This window comes from Trachymyrmex cornetzi, unplaced genomic scaffold (genome assembly GCF_001594075.2).
Source record: "Trachymyrmex cornetzi isolate Tcor2-1 unplaced genomic scaffold, Tcor1.1 scaffold888, whole genome shotgun sequence".
NCBI lineage: Eukaryota > Metazoa > Arthropoda > Insecta > Hymenoptera > Formicidae > Trachymyrmex > Trachymyrmex cornetzi.
Window position 1 is genome coordinate 179533 of NW_017300232.1, and position 12562 is coordinate 192094.

At 43.5% G+C, this 12562-nt stretch overlaps 1 protein-coding gene across 1 annotated transcript; it reads right to left on the minus strand.

Moving 5' to 3' along the window:
- Positions 1–2541: 2541 nt before the first annotated feature.
- On the minus strand, positions 2542–9366 carry LOC108769328 (uncharacterized protein K02A2.6). Its single transcript, XM_018520240.1, has 5 exons — positions 8635–9366; positions 8381–8543; positions 8235–8338; positions 5167–8105; positions 2542–2764 (listed from the first exon to the last, which is right to left on the minus strand). Exons 1-5 carry the CDS (start codon positions 9364–9366, stop codon positions 2542–2544), a joined length of 4161 nt encoding a protein of 1386 aa, XP_018375742.1.
- Between the last annotated feature and the right edge of the window lie 3196 nt (positions 9367–12562).

Below are 12562 nucleotides of genomic sequence, written 5' to 3' on the forward strand. Positions count from 1 at the left end.
CTTACGTCGATATGTTTGCTTTTTTTGTTTCCTATGCCGTTCTTAAACAGATGTGTGGTGCTCGATATTTAAAGTTGCTTTAACTGATTTACCTGTCAACTCTTCAATTAGGTATTTAAGATGCAAGATGCAAGATTATTTCCTTGTAACATTCTGCCGCTGCAATATACTCTGCTTCTGTACTCGATAATGTTATTAGGGATTGCCTTTCAGAGCACCAATTTATAGGACCGCCTGAATATATTATAACGAAACCGGTTGTGCTTTTTCGAGTCTCTACATCTTCTGCATAATCAGAGTCTGCATAATCTATTAACTCTTCCGCATCTTTACTGTTATTTGCATTATAACTAATACCTCAGTTTTTAGTTGCGTTTATATATCTTAACATTCTTTTTATTGTTACATCCAACCCTGAGTATTGGGGAGAGAGGAAGATGGAGAGGGTACGGAAGGACGGTTGATTCAATCTCACAGGTATACGCACGGAAGCGTACAGCTGTGAGTCGTTCGCACTATTTTAAAGTCCCAGAATGAGAGTCAACGTCCTGAAGGGACGCTATGACACCTGTTTCAATGGACAGTGCGAGCGTTGGCCCAACTTTTTAGGTCAAGGAACTTAATCCTTTTGACCTGGGATTGGACCTCGTGTAATCTTAGGCGTTATAGGGAACGGGATACGAGTGGGGCGATTTAAAAATTATTCGGAGGAATCTTTAGTAAAATTTTAAAAACTATTTATTTCAATAAGGCTAAAGCTAATTTACATAATTAAGCTAAGTCTAGTTACAATGATCTTAAAATTATGAGTGAGCGTGTGTAGCGTTTTCGTTGATAACAAATTTCATGTGTGCGTGCGGGTGTGCGTGTGTATGTGTAGGAGAGGAGGAGGTGATTATTGAGTGTTGGTGGCAAGGAAGGAAGTCCATGGACAAACAGGGATTAGGTGTCTCAACTGGACGAGGAAAGGGGAGGAATTTCCAGGGACGTAAACTGTGATCAGTCTGTCCCTTTCGTTGGAGGTGGATGCGAACAACTGGACGATCCAATCCCAATCGGCAGATTGAGGATCGGGGTGGACAGGAGGGAAAGTTGGGAGCTGATTAAAGGAGGAAGGGTGAGTTGGGAGCTGGTCAAGAAGGGAAGGAGAAGGAAGGAATCGTTCCTCGAAGGGCGGGGGAGAGTAATCGAGGATCTCGAGGACGCCAGGGTCGAGGATTGGAGGTCGAGCGGTTCTGTGAGTGTTGGTGTGGGCGAGTACGACACAGGTGTATAGTTGATCGGGTCGCCGAGAGCTAGTGGTGTTAATGGAGATACCCTTTCGGGTGACCGCGGCATTACGATCACGGTAGGGCGGCTGCAGGTCGGCTCTACCGGTATTGGATCGTTAGGTACCGGACGGTTCCGCGAACTCCGGCGGAGATAGGGAGTTCGTCCACGTTTGTTCTTGTTCGATTGAGACCGCACTATAATTGAGTAAATAGTTGAACTATTTATATATATATATACATATATGTATGTATTTTTGGTCGCGTGCGCGCTAGTACAAAAAGGGGGGTGGGGGAAGGTGACATGCAATTGTAGACTTACTGGTGATGCTGATTATGGTCGAGTGAGTCGGTTCCCAGCGTCCACGTAAGCCCAGCCAAGGATAGCAGTGGCGGGTGTCTGCCCTCTATAACTTCAGAGGTCACCGGACCAGTCAAATAATGGGTTGCGCGAGTTGAACTTTCGCGAACCTTGCGTGGATTTGACTGCTTTATAACTTCCGACGTGACTACTTGGAATTACCGCGCACTTCCGACGGTTACTATTAAACTGTATCTATTGTGAACTAGCGACGTGGATTCGGCAACTGTTAAGATTTTTCTGAGACTCTACGCTTCCGCGGGGCCTCTATTTATACCCCGAAAAAAGGGCGTAGTGCCCTTTGTCTAGGATGCAATAGTTAGTTGCAATGTCGCGCGAGATTTACGATTTTTAAGATATACTATTGTTGTTAATCTAAAGTACACTGTTAAAAGAGGTTTAGAGAATAAAAGGAATGATTTATGTTTTCTCTAAAAAGGGGCAAGATTGCTTTAAGCGAGTGATCAATTCCGTCATCCTCGCGGAAAATATGGCTAAGTAAACAGCTATGAAACGTTATCTCATGTTTTTATGGTTTTTGTGACGACGCGGCGCCTGTTTTTCTGAAGGTGGAATTGTTGGTCAACAATTCGGACAATAGCTTGAATTTTTATCATCGCGTGACTTAGGTCCGTTTGTGATATTTTTCGCAATCTTGTCCCTTTTAGGCCTGCGTTAGTGTTGTTATTTTTCCGGGTTGATTGACGTTTACGAGTTTTTCGCGAAGCTTGGGTGGTCTGTTATTCAATTTTTATAAGGGGACCCCTGCTCGCGTCTTGCAGGCGCCAATCGTAGTTGCGGCGGAGCCGATTCTCTCGAAAGAAAAGAATCTGCGTCTGCAGGACGTAACATTATATTTGCTACATCTTGTTTAGTCGGTTTATCTAAATGTCTACTTGCATATCCTATGACTTAGGCCACATCAGATCTTGTTTTGCAGGTTAAATACAAGATGCTTCCAACGTTTTCTCGATATGGAAAAACCTTGTTGATTTCCTCGCTTCCGTCATCATTGATCAATATAGGAGTATTTACAGGTTTTGAGTTTTCCATATTGAACATCTTGACTACATGTTCTGCATAACTTGATTGCGTTAATTTGAGATCTTTTCCTTGTTGTATAATATTTCTATACCTAAAAAAGATTTTATACTTTTACATATGCTTATTTGAAATTCCTTACCTAAGTCACTCAATAGTTCGTCTGTAATCTGTCTATTTTGCCCTGTAATAAGTCCGTCGTCCACGTAGATTGCCAATATCAGTGAATTATCCTCAGTTTTGTATATACACGGTTCTGTCTTAGTTGATTTTAATCCCTTGGTTTTAAGAAAGATGATGAAGCGCTGATTCCACTTTAATGAAGCTTGTTTAAATCCGTACAAAGCCTTGTTAAGTTTACATATTTTATTGTCGCCATCATATCCTTCAGGGAACTTCGTAAAGATCTCTTTATCTAGATTTCAGTAGAGCAATTCAATTTTTATATCAAATTTTACAATAAGTCTCCTGTTTTTGTAGCGATTACAAGTAGTATCCTCAGAGAGCTACTATTCACTACTGGACTAAATGTTTCCTCAAAATCTATTCCATGAAGTTGTTTGCATCCCCTTACCACCAACCGTGCTTTATATTTTCCGTTATCCTTTATCTTGAAGACCTATTTGTTGCTCGGGTTTTTCTCGTTCTTTGCTTCAGTTCTGTCTACAATTTTCTAAGTATTATTTTCTTCTAGCAAATTTTTTTCTTCTATTGCTTTTCTTCAATTTTCTCTATCTGGTCCTGTCGTAGCTCCTTGATATGTTAATAGTACGCAGTCTTTAAATTTATTTGGAATCTTCTTTATCCGTTTTCCACGACCAAGTTCTTTTAGTTCTTCTTCCTTTTTTGTTCTTCTTGTACGTTTTCTTCTTCAGTCTTTGAATCTGTAACTACATCTTGGTGCTGTTCAGAGAAGATTTTTTCGTTTCTAGACACGTTCTTCAAGTCGTTTTCGATTTCCTCTTGTTCCCCGTTTAATTTTTCAATTTTTTCTTCTTCTGTATTTATATTTATTCTAACTAATTTATTTTCTGATTTATTTTCTTCAGTACATTTTACATTCTTTGAAATTATTGCTTTTCTTCTTTCTTGATCATATAATCGATATCCGTTTGGAGCATAACCGACGAAAATGTATTTTCTGCATCTATCATCTAATTTTTTTAATGGTGTCAATATCTTTGTATAAGCGATAGAACCAAAAATATATAGTCTCGATAGATCTGGCCTTTGTGAAGTCCAACTTTCAACCGATGTTTCTTGAATTGCTTCAGTAGGGCTTCTATTTGTTAAATATGAGGCTGTACGAACTGCTTCCCCCCAGAAACTTTCAACTATTCCAGCATCTATGAGTAAGGCTCTCGTTTTTTCAATTAATGTTCTGTTCATATGTTCTGCCTTTCCGTTGAGTTGTGGGGTATATGATGTTGTAATATCTAAAGTTGTTCCTCTTTGTCTGCACCAGGTTTTAAAACCTTCGTTGACGTACTCATGTCCATTGTCGCATCTTAGTTTTGCAATTTTTAGATTTCATTTTGTTTCCACCTGATTTGCATATTTTTTTACCATATCAGCTACTTTGTATTTTCCTTCAATTAGATAGACCATGACAAAATGTGTGTAATCATCTTTGAAAGTTATCATACATTTCTTCTTATCCCAAATAGTAGGATCCACTGGACCACACACGTCCGTATGGATTATTTCAAAAGGTCTCTTCGCTCTCGTTCTCTTCTCACCGAAAGGTATTCTTGTTTGTTTAGCTTTATGACAAGTCTCACATACGTTATCTAATAACGTTTTCGATTGAGAAAAAGTTAGTGCGCACCAGTGCGCACTCAGTTCACACCAACATTGGACGAGTTTCATGGGTTGCACTGAATAGTGCAAGTTCAAAAGAACACGCCAAGATTTTCAGTGCTAAAGCTGAAGTGCCATTTCAAGTTGTAAGATTGTAAGGGCTTGACTAGACTGCAGGAAGAACGCAGAAAAATAACTTCGATATCTCATGTTCATAACTTTAAGTAATGATTTTTTACTATATGTAATTAAATAATATATAAGATAGCAAGAATATCATATATGTACATACTTATCAATAATTGTACACATTTGTATATGTTGCGTTTTCAGTTTAACCGCGCAGATTTACTTGCCCCTACTGTATATCCTTATACTGTGACCCCTGTTAAGCTAGTCCCCCAACCAGCGATAAATGAATTCTAACTGTTGTGTCCTTTGGGTATGCTTTGTTCTCAGGATATGTATTCCTAATGATAGGTTTACTGAATATGCGTAAAACGATAGTTTATTATACAAAGAGTCTTGTAATAGGCGTAACAGTAGGAAGAAGTCTGTCTGGCCACGTGTGTCTCCGGCAACCTCGCTTGCGTCGTCTTCTGCGCGTGCGCCTGCAGGGCGACCAACGCGCGTGGGCCCCCAAGGGCCCCAACACTCCTCTCCTACTAAGCGGAGTGCTTCTCCTAGGGGCGGAACCCAGCTAGCTTCCGATAATCCGGGCGGGCGTCTCCTGCTAGACGACTTGAACGCCGAACTGTTGGTTCCTCCCTGACTTGGGCTGGAGGGTCTACATTGCTGGCGAAATTAGCCCCCTCGAACGGAAGTTGACAAGGAGGGGGATCCGCTGTTGGATTTTGCATCGTTGGAAGTAGGCCCTCGGCGTCACTATCAGTCCTCTCGGAAGGGGAAACCGTCCGATTCCAGATTTGATTAAAGTGCCGCTTTATAAGGCCATTGTCAACCTTGATACGAGCAATCGTCGATCCAATAATGTTGACTATCTTCCCAGGAACTCGGCGACCGTTGGAGAGTTGAACCAACACCTGCTGTCCCGGAAAGAAACGGCGAGTCTTTGCACCGTGATGGGTATCAAAATGTTTCTTCATTTTCCTCTGCGAATGAGACAAAATTGGTCTGGGCTTTTCTGTAACGGTGAAAATGTCCAAGGGAGTTCTAAACTTGCGTCCAAAAAAAATCTCAGCTGGGGATTTACCGTCAGGAGCTGCTTCGCATGGTGTATAATTATACGTGTACAAGATTTGGTTCATCTTTGTTTCCCTTTTCGATGGAACCTGTAACTCCAAAGAACGCTTTAAAGTATTTACCATTCGCTCCGCTAAACCATTTGACTGAGGGTGTCCTGGAGGACTGCGTAAATGTATTATATTGAACTCTGTGCAGAGTTGAGCGAACTCAATTGCCGTGAATTGCGTGCCATTATCAGATACAACCACTTTGGGTGGACCATACTTGAAGAATAATCGGCGTAGATATTTACAAGTAGCAGTTGCGGTAATTGTTGAAAACCACTCGGCATCTACGAATCTAGAGTAGCTATCAACGATAACAAGGAACCAATGTCCTTGTATTGGGCCAGCAAAATCCATGTGAATTCGGTCCCACGACGATTTGGATTCGGGCCATGGGTGAAGTGGTTCCTTGATAGGATTTGATGCAGTCTCCGCGCAATGTTTGCAGCACTTGACAAACTTTTCAATATCAGCTTGCATGGCCGGCCAATAGAAATAACGTCGGGCCAACTGAACCATGCGACGAATACCTGGGTGTGCTATATGTAATTGTCGGAGCACATCCGGTCGAAGACTATGTGGTATAACAATCTTGTCATCCGACACGAGTGTCCTGTCCACAACAGATAAGTAGTCGCGACGGCGATAATACGGAAGTAAGTCACTGTCTTTAGCGTCAGAACGTAGCCAATCCGTCTGTAGGCGATCGATAACCTCGGCCAGAATTCCGTCCTTGTATGTAGCTCGTTGCAGCTCTTCACGAGTTGTCTTAGGCAGAAAACGACCTGATTCTAGAATCAACTGTTGAAGTTCCGTTTCTATTTCCTGTAGCGAAGCAATAACTTCTTCCAATTCCGGATCGGTGGAACCTACTTTGGCTTCTTGAATAAGTCTGGACAAGGCGTCTGCTTGACCAAAATGCTCAGATTTGACATATTCTATATCAAAATCATAGCCAATAAGGCGGAGTGCCCATCGCTTCAAGCGGTTTGCCGTGCGAGTATCTAATCCCTTTGTCTTAAACGAGCGGAACAGAACCAGAAGAGGTCGATGGTCTGTTTGGAGTATAAAATGTCGGCCATATAAAAATTTTCTAAAACGCTCAACGGCAGTAACTAATGCCAAAGCTTCTTTTTCAATTTGACTATAACCTTGTTGCGTTTTAGTCAAAGCCTTTGACATGTGGAAAACAGCCTTTACTTGTCCATCCGCGTAGCGTTGAAGCAGAACACCGCCGATACCTGTTGGACTTGCATCCGCAGCAACAATTAATGACTGTTGAGGATCGAAATGTGCAAGTATAAGTGGACCGGTTAACACTTCCTTAATCTTAAGAAAAGCTTTCTTGCATGCCGAATTCCAGACAAAAGGGGCGTCCTTTTTTAATAAGAGTTCTAAAGGAGCCTTTAAACGATGTAGATTAGGAACGAACTTTCCGTAATAATTTACCAATCCAAGAATCGCTCTCACTTCCTTTGTATTATTAGGTTCTCTCATAGAACATATTGGTTTGATACGTGCTGGATCTGGTTCAATACCTTTACTAGAAATTACAAAGCCTAAATACTTTACTGAGGATATATGAAACTTGCATTTTCCAATGCCTAGTCTGAATCCCCACTCTTGGAGACGATTCAAAATCTCGTTAAGACGCATGTCATGTTCTTCCCGATTTCGACCACAAATGAGGATATCATCGAGGTAAACCACAACGCCTGGGATACCAGCAAGAGCTTGCTCTAAGGTGCGTTGAAAAATTGCTGGGGCTGGCTTCAGACCAAAAACCAGCCTATTAAACATGAACAATCCTCGATGTGTATTGATAGTAGTCAAGGGTTTACTTTCTTCGTCCAATTTTAATTGAAAGTATGCATCCGACAGATCCAGTTGTGTGAAAATGGTATTTCCCTGAAGCTTTGCCAAAATATCCTCTATATTTGGAATAGGGTAGTCATCTGCATCTAAAGCATTGTTCAATCCCGTGGAATAATCAGCGCAAATACGAATTTTTCCGTTAGGTTTCCTTGCAACGACAATGGGGGCTGCCCATTCTGATGTATCCACGGGTGTCAAGATCGCGTTTTCCACTAGTCGATCAAGTTCGACACTGAGCTGTTCCTCTAGCGCTAGCGGCACTGGACGTCGTGGCGCGTGAGTAGGATGAGCATCCGGCTTAAAGCGTAGCTTAACGCTTGACTTAGTGCATTCTCCTAATTTATCACTGAAGAGACTTGGATATTTATTAAGCAACGATGTATTCTTTATCTCATTTATCATGCAGTCAGCACCCGTGACTCCCTCGTCGTATTTTACTAATTTGAGTTCATCAATAACTTGTGCACTAATGAGTGCTGTATTAGGACGACTTAAAACAATGACAGAAGCCTTGGTGGAATTTCCGTTGTAAGAACACGTCGCGTGAAAGGTTCCTTCTGTCTTAATCCTTTGCCCTGAGACGCTTACACAAGAAGATTTGTACAGTTGCAGCGTAGGGCATCCTAATTTAGTCTATACCTTTGTTCCGATTGTTGTTATGTCCGCGCCAGTATCCAGTTGCATTTTTATCTTTTTACCGTTTAGCAAAATTTCGACGTATTTACGATGCTTGAGAGAAGCTCCTGAAACATTTTTCAGATAAATTGATTCAATTTTCTTCTTACCTTTAGAGCGACAGACTTTTGCAATATGGCCAGTCTTTTTGCAAATTCTACAGTCCGCTTTCTTAAACGGACAGTCTTCTCTTGGATGTGTCGTAAGGCCACAGCCGTGACATTGCGAAGATGTTACTTTCTTCAAAGGCTGCTTGGTGCGACGCTTGGCTTCCTTGTTTGTACTTTTAGTTCCGGACCATTTTTGTACGGCATTAACCTCGTTGCTATTGGTCCTCGACGCGTTTTACATCCGCAGAACGTACTACATGGGCGTAACAGATTTCTCTAATATCACTATAAGTGCAATTTTCTTTTTCCGCTGTAATTTTAAACAAGAGGGCACGTTCAGTGTGATAAGCATGATCGCTAAGTGCAATTGCAGTAAGCAAAATTTTGAGCTGGTCTATATTGAAATTATTAATTTCGAAAGCATCTCCCAGAATGCTTATTCGATCAAGAATATCGATTACCGCCATAGGCGGCGTTGCCCGAAAATTAAGCGCTTCGAAACGGCGTTGAAAAAGCGACTTGTTGTCATGAAATTGCTTTTTCAGCTGCTTCACAAGGTCAGAGAAATTCAAATCGTATGGCTTTACAGGCGACAAACGGCTTAATAAACGTTGGTATTCATCATCGCCCAAGGCGTTAAGAAGTAACTGCTTACGTTCCTCTTCGATTAAACCTTTTGCACCATCCGTAAAGGTGCCCTCGTGGCGTTCGTACCACAACGTAAAGGTTTTTCCCTTATCCGGCTCGTGAATAAATTTGCCCAAACGCTCAGCAAGGTTTGAGAATTGAGAAGATTTAGCCAGAGGGGCGGAAACAACGCTGTCCAAAACCGTTGATTGCGAAGAAGTAGAAGTGAGGTTACCTTGCGTTTGCTGCAAAAGCGTTACCATGTGTTTCTGCGAATCAGCTAACTGTTGCATGAGAATCTGCTGGCTCTGAGCAAGCTGCTGTTGACTTTGAGTTAACGCAGTTAATAGCTGTTCCATCCTGAGATCATGCCCGTGGTTCGTCTAACCTCAAACTTGAGTCTCGAGTCCGCAGCGCCAATTGTTGTGTCCTTTGGGTGTGCTTTGTTCTCAGGATATGTATTCCTAATGATAGGTTTACTGAATATGCGTAAAACGATAGTTTATTATACAAAGAGTCTTGTAATAGGCGTAACAGTAGGAAGAAGTCTGTCTGGCCACGTGTGTCTCCGGCAACCTCGCTTGCGTCGTCTTCTGCGCGTGCGCCTGCAGGGCGACCAACGCGCGTGGGCCCCCAAGGGCCCCAACACTAACACATACCAAAATTAAGTGCTAATTAGATGCTAATTAGGTGCTGAAGTACGAAATTAGGTGCTCGAACCGTTTGGCAGAAAAAAAAATTTTTTTTGGGTGGCTAGCTTAATATTAAGTTAGCGACCCCAATAAAAAAAAGATAATTATTGCGTAACTAAACAAAACAAATACACTAGAATTAGATGCTAATTAGGTACTCCAAGGAACGACCAAAATAATTCGAAAATACATATCGTATACAGAATTATATACAGAAATTAAGCGTCAGTCGAACAGTCGGCTCATAAGAGAGAAGTTGCCTTAAAAAATTAGGTGCTCCAACAAATTTGGTGTCAAAATGTTTGTTCTTAATATTATTTAAGGATATCTAGTCGTCGAATTAGGTGCTCGTTCCGTTTGGCAGAAATTCGACCTCGAACATAGATTGCGCCTAATTTATTATGATAGGGTAAACTAGGGTATTATGGCCATACGGAAAAGATGGCCATAAGCCATAATTTCTCCAATAATTGATAAATAGTGCATTTTTATAGTCATTATTAAAAATAATCAATATTTACAGTAGTTCATATGAGTACACTATTCAAAATAACAATATTATAAATTGTGACGTGACATTTTGTCCATCACTGTGCGAAATTGTCGACGGCGGACTCGCGCTTCCAACCGGCTCGAAGGGCGATCGCGCAGGCGAGTGCGCACGCGAGCGCGAGTGCACAAGCGAGCGCGCGTGCAAGCACACCTGCGAACGTGCGTTAAAACTCACGTCATTTATTTTACTCTACAGAGTTTCCTCTTCTTGTGTTAGCATTTCTTTTGCGTAATGATAAAGCGTATCAGAAAGCGCAGACGCGCCACGGATCACACTCGGCAGCTGTTGTGAAATTTCATTGTATCATCGTACCGTCTCGCCGGCCCCCCTTGGAAGGAAGACAGAAGAAGGATAGGATTGGAAGGAAGGTCGAAGAAGCTAAAAGAGAAGGACGCACTTACGGGAGCTCGGATAAGCAGGTTGTATTATTTTATATCATTGCTCGTAACTGCTGTCGCACACAAAAGGAACAATACTTTCACCATACACCCATTGCAGAGCACCGGAGGGGGCCAGAATTCCCGACCTTGAGGGGCCGGACGGACGTCCGTCGGGAGCATAGGGCTCCGACGGGGAGCGAGAGGAAAATCCATCCCGATCTCCTCCGCTAGGCCAGGAAGTGCGGGGGCTGTGAGCAGAGACACCACACTTGACAGGGACATCTATTGCGCGCTCGTACGAGCCAGGACTCAAGGTCGCGCGGACCTGCACGGCGAACCGTGATACGCGGAAGCCAATCAGCGCGACTACCTCCCCCCGAAGGAGTGGGAAAGCTAAGCAGCCTGCGAGAATCCGCCGGGAGCTTCCGGGCCTCACTCTTTCTGTGGACGAGCGAGCCGTGAGACTTGTGAGGGAAGTGCGAGTTCGCAGCCGAGAAGCCCGAGACCGAGGGGACGAAAGCGTATTGAGAGGAAGTGACGTGAGAAGACGACGAGGGCGAAACGAGCGTTGCGCTTGTACGCTGCCGACCGGGATAGGTCGCCGGGTGGATCGCACGTAAGCCAGCTCGCATCGTGACGATAGATCGGCGTAATGGCCGCCGTGTAGAGCCGCGGACCCGCGAGCCACGTGCCATCCTTCCGAGTCTTGGAAGTAATTAGCAGTCGCATTTCGAGAGTTACAGTAAAGAGAAAAATATTCATTGCTGAGTGGAGGTAAATTCGAGTCGTTCGGAGAGGATCGAGGGCCGAGTCGCGCTCGTTTAGTATCTCGTCGCGTCAGACGCTCACGGTAATTGTGTCACCGAGCATTGTACTGTCACATCGGAACGCGTATTGTTGCGTTGCCGAGTTAACTTCCGTTGTTACCGAGTAGAGTCCGTTTCCGGGATTCGCGTTTTCGAGTAGAGACGTGTCGCAAAGAGGCGCTCGCTATACTCGCATCGCACCATCGCCGTGGCGTCGGCCGCGGGCCGGCGTTACACGTCCGGAAGTCTGGTAGTACAGCGGGTACGAGTTCTTGCCGGTTGTCGAGGGGCGGGCGTCTGACACCGTCAGAAGATACCGCGGGGAAGGTCGGGGCTCGTGCTGTAGCTTATGACCGGCGTCCGGCGTTAGAAGTTAGCGGCTCTCTGTGCGAGTACCGAGAGTATCGAGTAGAGCGGAGGGGCGAAGCTCCGGAAATTATTGGCAATTACGTCACCAATGTAATTAGAGGGTCCCACTTTACCATATTTTTCTAAATATACTTGTTTTTATTATTACATCCTTGCGTGTTATTCTTGTAGCCTATCTCTCTCGCCCTCCGACAAATTTCCCACACCTCTTGCGACTCACCCCTGCCCTCGCGAATTGGTTACGGACAAAAGTAAGGAGATTTCGGAAAGAGGGGCACGCTCTCTCGTGCCTGGCCCCCAACTTTGTAATAAAAATTACGATCTTGGCCGACCATCCGCCTAGCTGTCGCAAAATTTGGTTACCGAGAGGAAATTGACACTTTTGCGTAAGAGGAGAACGAAGAACACGCGACGAAGTTGTGCCGTTGCTCGCGAGTACTGTTACAAATTTGGCGCCCAACGTACGGGGCCCCGATTGAAAGAGCTAGAAAACTTTTTGTTGGTCCAGAGAGCGAGAGAGAGCAGGACAATTATATGTTACATGTTAGATTTGGCCGTTACACGTGAGCGAATTAATTCTTTATTTTCAGCTATGTTTGTTGTGCGTGTCGCGACATTAGAGAGTTAGAATTATCGCGAGTAACTTTGAAGTTTCGGCGTATTGTGTGAATAATATTCATTTACGAAAATTTTCGTGTACTTGAGGAAGGTTGTGTGTGTTGTCTCAGTTGTTGTTACACGCTGCGTGCCGATCT